General features: G+C 35.4%; 1 protein-coding gene across 1 annotated transcript; it reads left to right on the top strand.

Annotated features, from left to right (window-relative positions):
• Window positions 1–18,398: 18,398 nt before the first annotated feature.
• On the top strand, window positions 18,399–19,685 carry LOC120087651 (uncharacterized protein At1g08160). The gene has a single exon (XM_039044494.1). It carries the CDS (start codon window positions 18,569–18,571, stop codon window positions 19,310–19,312), a length of 744 nt encoding a protein of 247 aa, XP_038900422.1. The 5' UTR covers window positions 18,399–18,568; the 3' UTR covers window positions 19,313–19,685.
• The last annotated feature ends 323 nt before the right edge of the window (window positions 19,686–20,008 follow it).

The raw sequence follows: 20,008 nt of genomic DNA, 5'->3' as shown, positions 1-20,008 counted from the left end.
AAGGGAGATCGTATACAACGATCAAGCAAGTGGGAGAAAGGCTCGTCTATCGTATAGACAAAATGCTTGATCATTTAAGTAAAGTATACAATCGTATAGGAAAAGGTAAACGATCATCTAAACAATCATGTAGGAAAAGCTAAGTGATTGTCTATACGATCATTTAGTAAATATCGGGCGCTAAACGATCGCTTAGGAAAAGGTAAACGGTCATTTAGTAAATAACACGCGCAGGTGTAAGCGTTAAGCGATCGCTCAACACTATCATATAAGTAAGCGATCGTTCAAGCACTAGTTTTACTAAGGGATGACACACTTCAACACTATGTCTACGCATTCAATGCTTAACACACCGTGAGCTATTTAAGCGTCTCAAAGCGATTCTTCAACTTACTCACCCGTTATGAAAACAGAAGACATGCCGACCTATTATCCCTTAACCGTCCAATTGATAGACAATGAATATAATCACATTATATTCATAACCTATGGATTAATATCATATATTAATCATATTGTTTTTCCTCCACTAGATATAAATCATATTTATATCCATTTTCCTCCAAATTAATTTATCTCATACATAAAGTTAATTATATCATATATAATTAACTAGTTCAATTATATCATATATAATCGACTCTTTCTTGTCAATTTGAACATTTTAAACTGACCCAAAAATTGATTCTCAACTTGTATCCAAGCTACCAAGGGTTTCTTTTGGACCTATGGCTCGAAGCTCCAATGGTACGTGAATAACTGAATAAACTCTTTAGCCACGATATCCACCATCTGTTAACTTTCAGACATTCCACTAAAGACCGACAGTTGAACTCTTCTTACCATAGATATATTTCTATGTCCATTGGATATAACCAATCATCAGTATGATGATCCTTCACAGATGCTTGTAATTACAACAGTCAAATTTACCATTTTGCCCTTGTAGTTACATATTACTCCTTAAGTACCAATGATCCCTCTAATGAACAATACAACATAGTTCTACTATGTATGAACACCTCTCGAGCCATGAGAAGATGTGTGACACCACATCGTTCAAGTCCTGGGATCAATCCTTAAGAGAGCAATTTATCTACTTACCCCTACTTCAGGGAATGAGTGAACTTTATCTTGTGAAGTACCATTGATCCCTCTAATGGACAATAAATCATAGTCCAACTATGACCAAACCCCTCTCGGGCCAGGAGAAGGTGTGGCGCCACATTGTTCAAGCCCCGAATTAGCCCTTTAGAAAGTAATTTGTCTACTTACCCCGACGTCGGGGAATAAGTGAATTTCATCTTGTGTAATTATGTTCCCAGCTCCTCAATTAGACGAATCCTCAAAATGGTAGGTTTTTTTTTTTTTTTTTTTTTTTTTGCATAGGTATTGTGATTAAAGTGTGGGGTGGGAGAATCAAACCTCTGACCTCAAGGTCGATAGTACAAGCACTATGTCAGTTGAGCTACGCTCGTGTTGGCAATGGTAGGCTTATTGAGTCGACAATTTGGCCACTCTCACCCATACAAATCAAAGGACCGCCTTCATAGGCAGGAGTTCGCAACTCACTCAGGATTCAGGTCATGTCACCTATGGTCATCTTGGTGAAATGTAAGTTTCTATTATGAAAGGTATTATATAATGAGACTAGTCATTTTATGGTCTGGTCTTATACAAACTCCTTTGTATAGAATACTCCCGCTCACATGTCTCTAGCAGGCTGTATTCGTAGTGTCACTAAGATAAGGTACCTAGTCTTATCCATCTACTACAGACCATTTAAGCTGTCACTTTCATATTTTATTAAATAAATAAAATGTTTGTATAATACAACTATAAACTAAAGGACCCTGTGCGACTTAGGGCATCAACTGCATCACATGCATCATAGGAAAATTCCCAAGAGGTCACTCAATATAGGATTGCTCCAAGCTAAGCACGCTTTGATGGAGTAAACTAATATGTAGTGGAAAAAATCAGAATCAATAAGCAGTCTAATTACACTAAATTTGAGTTTAAAACATGCTTTAGAAATACTATTTTACAAGAGGGTTTGCTGAACACAATACCTTTGATGAATCCTCTTTAAAACTAGCTGAGTTCCATGAAATGATACTTCAATCTTCAAGTAGACTACCACAAAGATCATCTCTACTATTCTCTTGCAAGGACTGTCTGGTGGAAACACTAAATTGAGCTGAATTTGAAGGACTTGAAGAAGATGACTTGAGGGTTTCAAATGCTGCAGAATTTTGATAGATATTCTGAATACATAACTCATCATTCAGCCTAGCACTCCAATTTATAAAGCTTTTAACATGCAATCACAAAGCTTGCATGAAGGCCAACTCCTTCTTCATGAAATTAATGGAGATTGAGTGGAACTGGATGAATAAGGTGCTTGCACTTTTAATGGAGATTTTCAACTTTTGACATTTCCCTTTTGTTTTTCAAAATTGATTTCTAAAATCAATTTAATAAATAAACTGATTTGTTTGTTTATTAGTTTTATAAAAATTAATTCAATTAATTAGTTTTTAGATAAAACTAATTAATTAAACTTTTTAATTAATCTGGTTAATTTAATATCTAATATTAAATTAGTAAAACATCAATTTCACTACAATGAATTTAATTTAGTGTAATTAATATTTAAATCATAATTTAAATATTAATTGATTCTCCAATTTTGTTTAATTTCGATAAAATTAAACATTTCAGTTGTATCGAACACAATTAATAGAAACCCTAATTGAATATTTCAAATTCTAAACCCTAATTTCAAATCTCATCAAGATTACTCAATTTACTAACCCAATTTACGAGCTAGTAGAGGGACCTTATGGACCTACAGATCATGAGCTCCAACGATTCGTAATTAATCGATTAAACTCTTTAAGCCGGATTAATCTATTCGTTAACTATCAAGACATACCACTACAGCTCGATAGTTGCACTCTCTTCACTATAGTTATATTTATGTTCATTTTCACCATAATCGGTAAGTCAATCCTTCACAGGTCATTCGTATTTATAGTTGGGTCAAAGATTACCGTTTTACCCCCTGTAAATACATCTTGCTCCTTACGCTCCCACTGATCCTCCATTGAACAATTGATTTATAGTCCAACTTATAAATCATAACTCTTTCTATCATGAGAGGGTGGGGCCTGTTATTCAAGACTAGGCATCAACGCTTAAAAGAACAACCTATTTACTAACCCTAAGTTGGGAAGGAGTGAATTTCATATTGTAAAGCTATGTCCCCAGCTATCTATCTGGTCTTATCCCCAAAATGGGAGGCTTATTGAGTGGTGGTGTTGGAATACTCTCACCTATACAGATCAAAGGATAATCTCAAATAAACAGGAGTTCATAGTTAGCTCAGGATTAAGATCGAGTTACCCTAGGTCATTGAGTTTGAAATAGTCAGTTTTTAACATTAAACGATTTGTTACAAAGAAAAGTGACTATTTCGAGGTCCGATCTAATGCAAACTCATTGCACGGGATGCCCCACTCACATGTCTCTACATGAATGATTTTTGGATAATATAATTTGTATCAATATACAAAATGGGCCGCATCTAATAGTGTCATCAAGATGAGGTACCCAATCTCATCCATATACTTATAAACCATTTTTAGCTATATACTAAAATTTGATCCTCTTTTATGTCGACACATAAAGTTAAAGTATTCATATTATAGCCATGGATTTGTTTATTGGATTTTTATAAAAGAATGCAATATCAACAACAATTTATTGAATAAAATACTCAACAATATTTTTATTGATAAATAGAATATGTTAACAATATTTACGAACTACGAGTTTAGGACATTCCCAACACACACACTTAACTTTGGAGTTCCTATGATTAAACCATCGAAAAGGAAGGTTCACCTTGTTGGTATAGGTAGTAACTTCCAATTCTTTTAAGTCTTTCTTAACCATATTTCCCTGTCCTCAGAATCCTTCTCATTCGAATGTGATATCGGTTCATTCATGTACTTCTCCTGAACTCGGAGTGTTACGTACCGAATAGCTTCCGCTTGGTTCGTCCCTGAACTACATCCTACTAGAAGAGATTTCACTATGATACCATTCGTAACGCCCCAGGCCTAGGATTTGGAATCCAAATTCGACATCTTATTTGCCCCAACATTCCCCTGNCTAGAAGAGATTTCACTATGATACCATTCGTAACGCCCCAGGCCTAGGATTTGGAATCCAAATTCGACATCTTATTTGCCCCAACATTCCCCTGCATCTCTTGCAACACTACAAGAAATCTAACTTCTCCTGATGTCATAATTCATCGGGAAAGTGTGGGAAATGCGTTGGGAGAGGCTCTCCCAAGAAATAACGAGTCGCCGGGAGTTTGGTCGGGAAAACCCCGTTGGGAGAGAAACTCCCGACGCATGAAAAAACGGCGTCGGGAGTTAGTCGGGGAACGCCCGAAGCATGTATAGGGCATCTGGAGTTCCAGTAACTGCCGACACCTGATATACAGCGTCAAAAATTGGGGAACTCTTGATGCCCTATACATGCGTCGAGAGTTCCCTGATTAACTTCTGACACCGTTTTCTATGTGTCGAGAGTTTTCGAACTCCCGATGGTTGTTTCATGTGTCTGGAGTTCCAGAACTCCATACGGTTTATTTGATGCGTCAAGAGTTATAAGAACTCCCGATGCAAATTTTCTATGAAATACTTTTAATTTATAATTTGTAATTTTTTAAAATTTGATCTAAATAACCTGTAAAATATAATTAACCAAATAAAGATTCACATAATTAAACAACGAAAATGAAGTCCATATTATAACAAATAAATAAATAATTACAATATCCTAATATAAAACAAAGTCGATACTATAACTTTATAAACATTCATATCACAAATACATAGAAGAAATAAAATGAAAACAACGTCTAGAACACATCTGGAACACAACATCTTCAACAATTATCCCAGCTCATCTCCGAACATCATTCTACAATAAAACAAAAACATTCAAATGTCATAATCGGTAAATATCCACAACACATTAGAACTTCGTAAACATTCATAAATAAGACGAGTGTAATGAAACTCTACCCACCCCCACGACAAACATGGAACCTTCCGAACATAAAAAACACACAAATTGAGTAAATAAGAACCAACACACATAAAACTCAAACTTTGTCCAACTAAACAACTTTCCACTTCTAATAAATCTAATTGTGCGTTTTCAACATCATCCACTTCTGGTACATCTCATATTCGCTTATTTTGGACTACTTGAACAACTTTTCAATTGCTACCATATTTGATTTAAAAGACTTGTTGTGCTTGGATAGCAAAAATGAAAGGCTCATCGACATACCAAAAGTGTGATGTATTGATCGATTTATATCCTAAATCCACATATGTCCTATTAATTTTGTGGTTATTTGTATCAAACCATCTACACTTCAACAAGAAAACACATCTTCTGTTTGCATATTGAAAATCTAATACTTCGTCTACAACACCGTAGAAATTGTTATGCACACTTGCGTTCTCACTGATCTCCCCGACCACTAGTACTCCACGATTTTGTGTAGCTCAACTATTATCACGTTCTACAGTGTGAAACCGTACCCCATTACTAATGCATCCATTGTAAGAGTGCATCTAAGACGAAGGTCCCATTACAAGTGAAAAGAAATCATCGGAGATATCTTTTCTCTCGCGCCGTTGTAGAACCTGATAATTAATTATACATTAAAAATGACTACAAAAAATGAATCATCTCTAACCTATTGGCTACAAAATGACAATGCATGAAGGATTTCATACTGAGAGTTTCATGAGCGTGTTCGAATCGCTCCGATCTCATAGTGACCGAAATACAACATTATACATTCAACACATACATTTATGTAATCAAAATTTAATTAACGACATGCTATGAACAACAAAAACATAAGGGAAAAAGTTTCATACCAATTGAAGACTATCTTCAAACTTTGGAACTCCAACGCAGCGGAAACCCTTCAAGTGTTATACCAACGTTCGGCGAAAAACATCGACTGTAGCAGCACGAACAACGCGAATTCACGACTGCAACGGGGACCACACCACCACTAAAGAGCCACGGGTATTTTCGAAGTGAAAACCCAAAGGGTGGGCTTTGGTGAATTTGGTAAGGGAAGGAGGAACACAAATCGTGTAGGCGATAAGCAAGTGGGAGAGAAAATGACGCTATCACATAGCAGAAGTGTTTATCGTTTAGAATGAGCTACATGATCGTGTAGGATTTATTGAACGATCGTTTAGGAAAATGTATACGATCATTTAGTTAAATCGGCACACTATACGATCGTTTAGAGAAGCTATCGGATCGTGTAAGCGAGAGTGTGCGATCATTTAGCGCGAGATGGACTATCGTTTAGGCGAAGAAGCGACTATCATATAGTATCTCAAGCGATCGTTTACTTTCACCAACGCGTGCTTCCAAATTCTCTTTGGGCGATCTGACGAAGAACTATCGATTGCACGATTCAAAAATGAAAAGTATTTTCATTTTAACCCATTGGTTACCATAACCGACGTTGCCCACTAATCCACGTCCAAACATGATATTAGGATTAATTATCATATAATTAATCAATTAATTAATAAATAAATATAATCATATTATATTTATATCCTATAGTTTGATATCACATATCTACTATAGTATTTTCTCCACTACTTGATATAAATCATATTTATATCTAATTTCCTCCAAAATAATCTATCTCATACATTTGCCAATTATATATAATTAACCAATCCAATTATATCATATATAATTGAACTTCCTCTTGTCAATTTAAACATTTCAAATTAACCCAAATACTGGTTTTTGACTTTATCCAAGCTACCCAGGGGACCTAATGGACTTGTGGCTTGAAGCTCTAACGGTACGTGAATAGCTGACTAAATTCTTTAGCAACGAGATCCACCATCTGTTAACTGTCAGGCATTCCACTAAAGACCAACAATTGAACTATTCTTACCACAAATATATTTTTGTGTCCATCGGATATAACCAATCATGAGTACGATGACCCTTCACAGATGCTCGTAAGTACAGCTAGGCCAAATTACTGTTATGCCCCTTTAGTTACATCTCACTCCTTAAGTACCACTCATTCCTCTAATGAACAATACAACATAGTCCAACTATGTGTGAACACCTTTAGGGCCAAGAGAAGGTGTGTGGCGCCACATCGTTCAAGCCCCGGAATCAGCCTTTAAATGAGCTATCTATCTACTTATCCCTGCTTTGGGGAAGGAGTGAATTCCATCTTGTGTAGCTGAGTTCCCAGCTCCCAAATCCAACGAATCCCCAAAATGGTAGGTTTGAATCGGCGACCTGGCCACTCGCACCCATACAAATCAAAGGATCGATCTCAATGGAAAGAGTTCCCAACTCACTCAGGATTGAGGTCATATTACCTATAGTCATCCTAGTGAAGTGAAGTCTCTGTCATGAATGGTGTTATATAACGAGACATTAATACTTCGTGGTCAGGTCTTATACAAACTCTTTGTATAGGACGCCCCCACTCGCATGTCCCCAACACAAATGATCAGGATCAGACCATCTGTGATAAGTCACAATACTTGTGATCATTCTACAAAACGAGCCGCATTCGTAGTGTTACCAGGATAAGGTTTGCCTCTCATATCCATATACTATATACCATTTTGGTTATCACTCAAGACATGATCCACTTGTATGTCACTACATACATACTTGAGTCACATACAGATAAACAGGGATTTTATGTTTATTGGTTTGTGGTAAAGTAAATAAAACAAGTAACCGAGCAAAATTACAAGATGTGAAGTAAATATCATATATTAACGACACAAGCGTTCGTACATACTGTTTACAAACTACAGGACACGAGACTTTAAGGCATCAACCCCAAAAATGTATACCTGAGATATGAACCAAGTGGGAAATTTATATTGATGTTTTATATATAAGTCAGAGGTGCTTTGAGCTTCACGACGAATTAACCTCAAATGGTTCCTACAAAATTGATCATTTAAATGTTATATCAAAGGGTTTACCCTAGAACTTAGAAAATGAAAAAGTTTGAAACGTACTTGCGATAGTCTGTTATTTCTTTACAATTGTTAAGAATGTACCAATGTGCAATACACTTTTCTTCCGCTGATAGCGTCCGTAAAGTTAACGCCCCTACTAATCGTACCCTCTGCCTAAATAATTCAAATTCACCAAATATCTTATGATCGGGAATGTTATCATCATTTCATTCATGTTTATTGAATCTCGTTTCAATCCCACTTAGATATCGCGAGCAGAAGTTCCATGATTCATTCATTGCATATGCTTCCGCTATAGACCCCTCGGGACGTGCTTTGTTCCGTACAAATTTTTTTAATGTTTGTAAACTTCTTTCAATAGGATACGTCCAACTGTAACTAACTGGACCCACCACTTTGGTTTCATATGGTAAATGAAATGCAAGGTGTACCATTACATCGAAGAAGGCAAACGGGAATATTTTCTCCAACTTACAAAGTATGACTATGATGTCTGCTTGTAGACTGTTCAAATCACTACACATATTGTCTTTGCACATAAGTCGGGAAAGAATGTACACAATTTAACAATAGCAGTGGATATGTTATTCGATAGGTATGTTCGAATACCAATAGGGAGTAGTCTGTGAAGTAACACATGACAGTCGTGTGTTTTCAGTCCCGATATTTTTCCATCTTTGTCATTCACACTTCGTGATATGTTAGATACGAATCCATCAGGAAATTTTACTGATTTCAAATACTTACAAAACGAAATCCGTTCACCATTAGTTAATGTGTATGCTGCGTGTAGTTTTACAAATCTGTTATCGACCTGTATCAAGTGTAGGCCCATCCTTATCTTTAAATCTTATAAGCCTAATCGAGCGTTTGTTGTATCATTTGTCTTTCCTTCAATATTTAACAATGTGCCCACCAAATTGCCGCATATGTTTTTTTCAATATGTATTACATCCAATTTATGTCGTAACAATAGTCTGGACTAATATGGAAGTTGGAAAAAAATACTTTTCTTAGTCCAGTTTAGAATTCGTTTTCTTTTTTTATTTTACTTCGATGGTTGTTTGCTAAGCACAGAAAAGTTTAGCGTATTTATTTGTTGTAAGATCTCTTTTTCATTCATTACGGCTGGTGGAGGTCTACGTTAAACTTTTCCATAATGTTGTCTACTTCGACACCAACTATGATTCTCTAGAAGATTACGTCGATGTTCCATAAATGATATTTTTTCTTATCCCGAAGGACGAATTATCTTCTTTGCATATTGGACATGCTTGATAACCTTTTGTACTCCACCCAGATAGGTCACCGTACGCAGAGAAGTCATTAATCATCCATAATAAGGTAGCATATAGTTGAAAAAAACTTACCAGTAACAAAATCATGAGTGGTTTATTTTATTCACTGATCTGAAACTTAGCACTTGATTGTTCATTGGGAATTGAAGAGGGGAGAACGAGCAGACATCGAACTCGTATACCAATTGTCCATAACTCTTTCAACTCTTCAATCAATGGCTGCAAGTAAAAATCAATTTCCTTTCCAGGAGATTTTAGACCAGGTATGAGTAAAGACATGAAGAAGTTTATTTCCTTCATGCATTTCCAAGGGGGCAAATTATAAGGAATTATCACCACAGGCCACATATTATAAGATGTGCTCATATTTCCAAACGGATTGAACCCATCTGAAGCTAATCCCAAACGAACATTTTGGGGATCTAAAGCGAAATGAGAAAATTCACGATCCAAATGTTTCCACCCATCTGCATTAGTTGGATGTCGCAATACATCCTCTGTTTCAACTCGCTTATCTTTATGTCATCTCATGTCAGAAGCACCTTCTTTTGATGCAAACAATCGTTTTAATCTCGATATCAATGAAAAATGACGCACTACCTTATGTGGTATTTTTTTACCATTTCCATCATTAACTTTGTACTGAGACTCACCACAAATGAGGCATTATTGCAAATTTGCAAAATCTTTCCAATACAACACACAATCATATTTACATGCATGAATAGACTCATAACCTAGGCCTAAATCACGCAATTTTCGCTTGGCTTCATAAAAGGAAGTAGGTATAGAGGTGCTAGCTAGAAATGCTGCTTTTAACAATTCCAGTAACATGTCAAATGATTTTTTACTCCAACTGTTGAGAACTTTGATATGCATCAACTTCACTAAAAAGTTCAAGGACGAAAATTGTGAACAACATGATATAATTCATTACGTGGTCCGGTCATTAAATCCTCGAATAAGTTCATAGTATCTCTTTCTTGACCATTAGAGGACATTTCATTCTCAATCCTTCCTTCGTTTGCATTTTCGTTTTCAATTGGAACTTGTAAATCGTTTATAAGATTCAACATCTCATTTTCTTTGACAGCATTACTCTCTATACTATCTACTTCAACATTCTGTATTGAATGACTTGTATGACTTTCAAAACTTCTAGATAAGTTTACTGACTCTCCATGATATACCCATTCACAGTATGAGGGAGATATTACATATGTTAATAGATGTCGTTCCACAATATCTATCTTTTCCCAAATTGAATCCATACAATTCTTGTATGGACATCTTATTTATCCGGAATCATTAATATGAAACTTTTTCATATCTAAAAACTGGGATACTCCTTCTCTATTCTCCACTGATAACTTATTCCTTAGTTTAGTCCATTCTTTATTCATCCTTAAAAATAAATCTTTTCTGATCAACTTGTAATCCAAAACAATAACCTGGATTAGAGGACAAAGTACAAAGTCTTTATTAAGCATAAATTTTAATTAATTTAATACAAAATTCCAAGTTTGTTCGGAGTATTTAAAATTTTAACTAATTTATAATACATGATTTGACTTTTTTTGCCTCTAATGTTATTGATTTTTTCCCCCTAAACTAAGTCCAAAATTAAGTGAATTATAACATCCATATATAATAAAAAAAAATGCATAAGTTGAAACATTCACAATCCATGGCTTAAATAAAAAACAATGTTAATTAAAAAAAATCCACAATAACATCCATAATAAAAAAAAATTGCATAAATTGAAACATCCACAATCCATAATAACAACTCAATCCACAATAAAATGTTATAAATTAATCCACAATAACATGCTATAAATTAATCCACAATCCACAAAAAATTGCATAAATTGAAATATCTACAATCCACAATAACAACTCAATCCATAAATTAATCCACATTCCACAATAAAAACTTAATCCACAAAAAATTGCACAAACTGAAAAATAATTATTTAAATTAATATAAAAAATAAGAGAAAATAAAATGGGAAGATTACTGGCAGGCGGCGGCGGCGACGACGGCTGGAGACATTATTTCTCCCGACGACCAAACTCCGGATGATCGATTTAGGCATTGGGGAAACTCATTTTTCTTGTAGTACAACTTGACACGTTATCCTCTTATGCTTCCAAGATTGAAGGATATCCCCAGAAACCAACACTGGTCCTTTCAATTGTATGCTTTGTCCTCACTCACATGCATCCTAGGAAATTCTTAGATTGCTCCAAACTAAACACACTTAACTTTGGAGTTCCTATGATTGAGCCACCGAAAATGAAGGTGTACCTTATTGGCATAGGTAGTCATTTTCAATTTTTTTGCCTTGCTTAACCATACTTCTGAAGGAACCATAAGCGGAAGCGGAATTCCCAAGATTTTACATAATCGAAATTTTATAGCGAACATAACGATAATTATGCATTCAACAACAAATAACTACAACATGCTAATAACGAATTTATAGAAAAACAAAATGGGTTTGGAACCCTTACCTTTGAAGACCAAATTTCACATAAAATTTATCAATCTTCAAATGGGCACAACGACAAAAGTTACCACGGTATTCTTAGGATGAGAACCCAGAAGTAGTGAGGCTCTGACTATTTTGGATTTAGAGAGGGATAGAAAGTTGAGAGAAAGGAGAAGGAAGAAAATCTTCATATAACACTGTGTAGAGAGAATTTCTTAATCCCTTTTTTCACAACACTGCAAAGAATGAAGGGGCTTCCTCACTGTCACATTTGAGAGAGTAAAAGGTGGGAACTCTCTCCCATAATTAGTTTTTTTTTTATAAAAAATAAGATTAACAAAAATAATTTTTTTAAAAAATTATATATATATATATATATATATATATATATATATGATAAATACTTTATCATATAATATATTAAACTATATGTTATATCAAATATAATATATAACCTATAGTTTGATATTGTGTCCCGTACAATATAACCTATAGTTTAATTCTCTCAATAAAGATATAAAATATGAACCCCATTTATATTAAATTTAATTATATAAATCTAATTCACATAACTCATATTTGAATCATATGCAAATATATATTTCTCTCAAATAAATACTTAATATTATAATGTGTCAAATAACCTTATAGTAATTATATTATATATAATTAAAATTTAATTAATTATTTTATATATAATTAATTCCCTCAATTAATTTGAACAATTCAAATTAATCCAAAAATTGATTCTCATTAATTTTTGTTGAGCTACCGAGGGGGACCTCATGGACCTGTAGCTTGAAGCTTCAACGGTACGTAAATAATTGATTAAACTATTTAATTAAACTATTCACCATCCGCTAACTGTCGAGCACTCCACTAAAGACCAACTGTTGCACTCTTCGCACTACAGATATATTTTTGTGTCCATCGGATAAAACCAATCAATAGTACAACGACCCTTCACAAATTGCTCGTAAGTACAGCTGGACCAAAATTACCATTTTGCCCCTATAGTTACATCTAACTCCTTAAGTACCATCGATCCCTTGAACAATAAATCATAGTCTAATTATGACCAAACCCCTCTCGAGCCAGGAGAGAATGCGGCGCCACATTATTCAAGCCTCAAAATTAGCACTTAAGGGAGCAATTTATCTACTTGCCTCGACATTGGGGAAGGAGTGAATTCATTCTTGTATAGCTATGTTCCTAGCTTTCAAATCAAATGAATCCCCAAAATTGTAGGTTTGTTGAGTTGGCGATCTCGTCATTCTCACCTATACAAATAAGAGGATCGCCTTGAAGGATCTCTTACCGAAGAGTTCCATGAGTGCGTTCGGATCGCTTCGATCTCACCATGACCGAAATACAACAATATGCATTCAAACGTACAGTTATGCAAACAAATTTTAATTAACGATATGCTATGAACAACAAAATAACAAGGGAGAGAATGACATACCAGTTGAAGACAATCTTTAATCTTCGAAACTCAACGCAGCGGAACCTTCCACCTGATCAACCAATGCTCAACAACAACGTCGACTATAGCAGTACGAACAACCGCACGAACACGAACGTCGTGAGGACGACACCACCAGAAAAGAGCCCCGGGTATTCTCGGAGTGAGAACTCAAAGTGTGGTCTTTGGTGAATTTGGTAGAGGAAGGAGGAAGCATGGATTGTGTAGGCGATAAGCAAGTGGGAGGGAAAAAGGCGCTATCGCATAGCACGACGCTTATCGTTTAGGACACACTACACAATCATGTAGGTTTTACTGAACGATTGTTTAGGAAATGGTATACTATTATTTAACAAACTCGACACACACTACGATCGTTTAGAGAAGCCATGCGATCGTGTAGGAACTAGTGTGCGATCGTTTAGGCGTGAAGTGGACGATCGTTTAGGTAGAAGTAACTATTGTATAGGCTCTCAAAATTCTTAAGCGATCGTTTTTCAATTCACCAGCACGATCTCTCTAATTTCTTTTTGGACGACGAGTCAAAATGAAACTATTTCATTTTTATTTTATCGGTTACAATAACCGACACTGCCCCACTAACCCACGTCCAAACATGATTTTTGGGTTAATTATCATATAATTAACCAATTAAAATATTAATAAATATAATCATATTATATTTTTATCCTATAGTTTGATATCACATATCATATATAATCGAATTTCCTCTTGTCAATTTGAACATTTCAAATTAACTCAAACACTGGTTCTTGACTTTATCCAAACTACCCAAGGAACCTAATGAACCTGTGGCTCGAAGCTCTAACGGTCCGTGAATAGCTGACTAAACTCTTTAACCACGAAATCCATCATCAGTTAACTGTCAGGCATTCCACTAAAGACCAATAGCTAAATTCTTCTTACCACAGATATATTTTTGTGTCCATCGGATATAACCAATAATGAGTACGATGACCCTTCATAGATACTCGTAAGTACAATTAGGCCAAATTACTGTTTTTCCCCTGTAGTTACATCTCACTCCTTAAGTACTACTGATTTCTCTAATGAATAGTACAACGTAGTCCAAATATGTGTGAACACCTCTCGGGCCAAGAGAAGGTGTATGGCGCCACATCGTTCATGTTCCAAAATCAGCCCTTAAGGGAGTTATCTATCTACTTACCTCTGCCTCAGGGAAGGAGTGAATTTCATCTTGTATAGCTGAGTTCCCAGCTCCCAAATCAGACGAATCCCCAAAATGGTAGGTTTGAATCGACAACCTGGCCACTCGCACCCATACAAATCAAAGAACAACCCTCAATGGCAGGAGTTCCCAACTCACTCAGGATTGAGGTCATGTTACTTATGGTCATCCTAGTAAAGTGAAGTCTCTGTCATGAATGGTGTTATATAACGAGACATTAACACTTCGTGGTCAGGTTTTATACAAACTTTTTGTAGGACGCCCCCGCTCGCATGTCCCAATAGGAATGATCAGGATCAGACCATCTGTCCATCTGTGACAAGTCATAACACTTGTGACCATTCCACAAAGTGGGCCACATTCGTAGCGTTACCAGGATAAGGTTTCCCTCCTATATCCATATACTACAGACCATTTTAGTTATCACTCAAGACATGATCCACTTATATGTTACCACATACATGCTTGAGTCACATACAGATAACTAGAGATTTTATGTTTATTGGTTTGTGGTAAAGCAAATAAAACATGTAACTGAGCAAAAATACAAGATGTGAAGTAAATATCACATATTAACAACAAAAGCATTCATACAAACTGTTTACAAACTACATGACAGGAGATTTTAGGGCATCAACCCCAACACGCCTTCATAGGTAAGAGTTCACAACTCACTCAGGATTCAAGTCATGTTACCTATGGTCATCCTGGTGAAGTGTAAGTCTCAATTATGAACGGCGTTATCTAATTAGGCTAAACATTTCATCGTTCGATTTTATACAAACTCCTTTGTATAGAATATCCTCGCTCACATGTCTCCACATGAATAATCAGGATTAAATCATCTGTAGCACTTTCCAACAATTGTAGCATCTACAAAGCGAGTTATACTCGTAGTGTCACCAGGATAAGGTACTCAACCTTATCCATCTATTACAGACCATTTAGATTATCACTTAAACATGATCCACCCGTATGTCTCTGCATACATATTTAAGCTACAAGATAACCTTGAATGTTAGTTTATTGGTTTGTGGTTAATGCAACTATTTTCTAAATAAAAAAATCATATATTTTATTACATAAATAAAATATTTATACGATACAATTACAAACTATAGGACCCTACGAGATTTAAGGTATCATCCTTAACAACTTCCATGTCCTCACGATCTCTCTCATTCGAATGTGATATTGGTTCATTCATGTACCTCTCCTGAACTCGGAGTGTTACAACATGTCTCCACATGAACGATTTGGATCAAATCATTTTAACACTTATAAAGTGGATCGTATCCATAACGTTATCAGGATAAGGCACACAATCTTATCCATTTACTATAGACCTTTTAGGTTATTTATTGAATACGATCCACTTTTATGTCAATCACATATTGTTCAAGTTACATTAAATAACCTTGAATCTTAATTTATTGGATTTAAGTTATGCAAATAATAAATAATATTTTATTTATTTCAAATAAATCATACTCTATTTATTTCAAATAAATCATACGAGATTTAGGACATAAATCCCAACAATTTTTCACTTGTTCTAAAGCTAATGGGATGTAGAATACATGAAAATAAATTACAATAAACTAGGGCATATATCATATACCCAGTAATATATCCCACTTGCCTTAGTTAATGTGATACATATCCCATAAACCTATACACTCTAGATGACCTTCGAACACTTTAGTAGTGAGAGCCTTTGTAAATGGATCAACAATGTCGTGCTCCGAAGAAATTTGCATGATGATCACATCTCCTCATTACAAAATCTCCTATATCAAATGATACTTACTTTTTATGTGCTTTCCTTGCTTACGACTTCAAGGTTATTTTGAATTTGCCACAATACTATTGTTATCATATTAAAGGGTGATAGACGAAGACATATTTGGAACAACTTCCAAACCAGTCAAGAACTTCCTCAACCAGATAGCTTCCTTATCAGCTACATACTCTGCCTCCATGGTAGAGTTAGGAACACAACCTTGTTCGATGTTGCGCCAGACTATAGTTCTTCCATTAAGAGTGAACTCTGATCCTGATGTGAATTTCCTAGATTTATTATCAATCTGAAAATCAGAATCAATATATCTTGTAAGGATCAAATCCTTACCGCCATACACAAACATAGAGTTTCTTGTTCTCCTAAGATTCTTGAGGATTATCTTTTACTGCAGTCCAGTGATCAAATCCTAGATTAGATTGATACCTATTGACACAATCCCATCTGCATAGCATATGTCAAACCTTGTACACAACAAGACATATATAAAGGTTGTTCACAACCGATGCATAGGGTATACGTCTCATCTTCTCAACCTCTTGAGGTGTCGTAAAATATTGTTCCTTAGACAAGATAATTTCATGTCTGAAAGGTAGATTAACTTTCTTGGAATTCTACATTGAATATCTGACAAGCATTTTATCAATATAAGATGCATGAGATAAACTAATGTTTTATTCTTGCGATTTATAATAATTTGAATTCCAAGAACAAATTGCACTTCTCCCAAATATTTCATTTGAAATTGTGCAGATAACCAATTTTTAATGTTAGTAAGAAATCCTATATCATTTCCAATGGATAAGATATCATTTACGTACAACACAAGAAAAGCAACGGTACTTTTGATGATTTTCTTGTGAACACAAGGTTCATCAATATTTTTGTCAAAATCATAAGAATTGACTACGATGTCAAGCCTTATGTTCTAAGTTTTGGATGCTTGTTTCAATCCATAAATGAATCATTTAAGCTTGCAAACCTTTTGTTTTTTTACATTGTTTTATGAATCATTCTTGTTTATTCATATAGATGTTCTCATCAAGATTGTCATTCAGAAAGACAATCTTGACATTCATTTGTCATATTTATATTCATAATATGTGACAATGGTTAAAAGAATGTGGATAGACTTTAACATGACAACAGGAGAAAAGATTTCTTCATAATCAACTCCTTGTACTTGGGTATAAACCTTTGCCACAAGTCTAGCCTGGAAGGTCTGGACCTTTCCATCTACTCTCTTTTCCTCCTGGAGATCCATTTACAACCTATAGGTTTTGCCTTATCAGGTTGATCTACAAGATCCCAGACTGAATTGGAGTACAAAGACTCCATTTCAAGATTCATGATTTTAACCCATTCATTTTTGTCAACATCATTCATTGTCTGTTTAAAAGACAAGGGATCCTCAATGCTATCATCAGATATGATGACTTTGGCTTGTGTCAAACTCATATATTGTTTTGGTCCTTAATTTCAACTTTTAGTTTGTATCACACTTATTCTTGATATTGTTGTTTCTAAATATCAATTATACCCTTCAGTCAACCTTTGGGTTAATAAGTGGCTAAAATTTAATTTTGTGTCTATCCCTAACATTTAAAATTATTTAATAGGTTTTTGAACCTTTAATTTCATATCTACTGAATCCTTACATTTTTCAATTATATGTTCGAAGGTCATTGATGTATTTGACATTTTTTGTTTTAATAAAAATCATGACATATTCTACTTGAGTTGAAAGATTAAAGTTTATGTCCTATCACGCTTAAAATTATTTATTTATTTTGGTAAAGCACACTTAAAATTCAATTTTAAATGTAATAGAGTAGTTAATTTTATAAAATTTTGAATACTAAATGAATATTTAATTTATCTAAATATTTTAAACATTTAGATTTAGAATGATAATAGATATGTTATTTAATCTTTTTATTTGACAATAACTATGTTTTGGCCTAAGTTAGGAAAATGGTCATCGCAGCTTTTTTGTAGGGGGAAAAAATAATATATGTATATATGAATTCAGGAAATTCGTGGCTTAATTAGTAAGATTTGGCACAACAAATTCCCGGAAACAGCCTTCGAACCCTATACTTCCATCTTCATCTTCATCTACTTCTTCAACCCCTTCCTCTTTCGTTACTCTTAATTCTCACTCTCCAACTCTCTCTGCTATACAGACTTCGGATCTGCCATGGCAGACCCCTCCAGACCCGTCACCGGCTACCCTGCTTATCCCAACGGCCGGCCGCCGCCCTCCAATTCCCAGCCTCATGGCCAAGCCTATCCCTACGCTGCTCCTCCTTATTCCTATCCTACCCAATACGCCAATCCCTACGATTCTACCCATCAGAATGCTCGCCTCTCCTTTCTCCGAGCCCTTATTGCCGGAATCATCGTCGTCTTCATCATCACCGCCGTCATTCTTTTCATTATCTGGCTTGTTCTCCGCCCCCAACTCCCTGAGTTTCGCGTCGACTCTTTTCAGGTTACCAACTTCTCCACTGCCTCTCAGTCCCTCTCCGCCTCCTGGTTCATTGGGTTTTCCGTCTTCAATCCCAATAAGAAGATGACTGTTTCTTACGACTTCATCGAATCCACCGTTTTTTATAATAACGAGTTCCTTTCCCAGACCCGAGTCCCTCCATTCACTCAGGATAAGAGGACTCAATCTGTTGTTAATGCCTCTCTCTCCTCTCTCACTGCCTACATCGAAGCTTCGACTGTGAATAAAATTAACGATGACCGCCGACGAGGGACCGTCAAATTTAATGTGGGGGTCTCGGCTGGTGTCAGGTTCCGCGCGGGTTGGTGGAAGACCAGGAGGCGATTGCTTAGGGTTCTTTGCGAGGACCTGGCGGTTGGCTTGTCGTCGTCGAATAGCAGCGGTTCCGGTAAATTGATACGTGAATCAAGGGCCTGCAGAGTCGGCATATGAGTGATTTTCTGCTCTTATAGTCGGCTCTTGATTTAATACGACTTAACCCCATGTTTAAAAGGGATTTAATTTTATTCAAAAAAAAAAAAAAAAAACGAGGAATTCATGTAGGCGTAAATGTACATGGATTTTTTAGGCTATGAGTGAGTAGTAGTAGTCTTTAAGGGGAGGTTGTATAGTTTATGATATTTTTGCTATCTGATTCTGATGTTGATTTCTTATCTCCTCCTTTTTGGAATAAGGTAAATGGTTTCTTTTCTTATTGAGATGTATCAATCTAGGATCCTGAACTGAGGGAAATGTAACGAAGTGAAGAATATATGTTGGTGTATGCAGGCAGGATATGAACAACATTTTTAGTCTCTTCTCTTAACTTGATGTTATTCTAATTAGTTCATTGCAATTCTGTTTATACCATGGCTGTTGATCCAATTATATTGTTGCTTTTAGTGCACGCCCAAGTTGATTGTATCTGTGGTGATTTGGTACATGGTTGTGCTCTAACACCTGTTTTGAGTGCTTACATAAGACTTGATTTTGTTGCTTCTTTTGGTGTCAGATATGTGCATCCGATGATTGAGGTAATTCTTTGCTATGTTTTAGTGCTCTGTTCACAGTTTTTACTACAGAAGCTAGGCTTCAATCCTTACTTTTTAGATTTTTAGAATGTATATCAGTTCAGGAGGTTCAGGGATT

This window comes from Benincasa hispida, chromosome 10 (assembly GCF_009727055.1).
Source record: "Benincasa hispida cultivar B227 chromosome 10, ASM972705v1, whole genome shotgun sequence".
Classification (NCBI taxonomy): Eukaryota; Viridiplantae; Streptophyta; class Magnoliopsida; order Cucurbitales; family Cucurbitaceae; genus Benincasa; species Benincasa hispida.
This window is presented reverse-complemented; position numbering and strand designations above follow the sequence as displayed.

Bases quoted from the DNA above. Each gene is read 5' to 3' on its own strand.
- LOC120087651 (XM_039044494.1), top strand. From the start codon at position 18,569: ATGGCAGACCCCTCCAGACCCGTCACCGGCTACCCTGCTTATCCCAAC.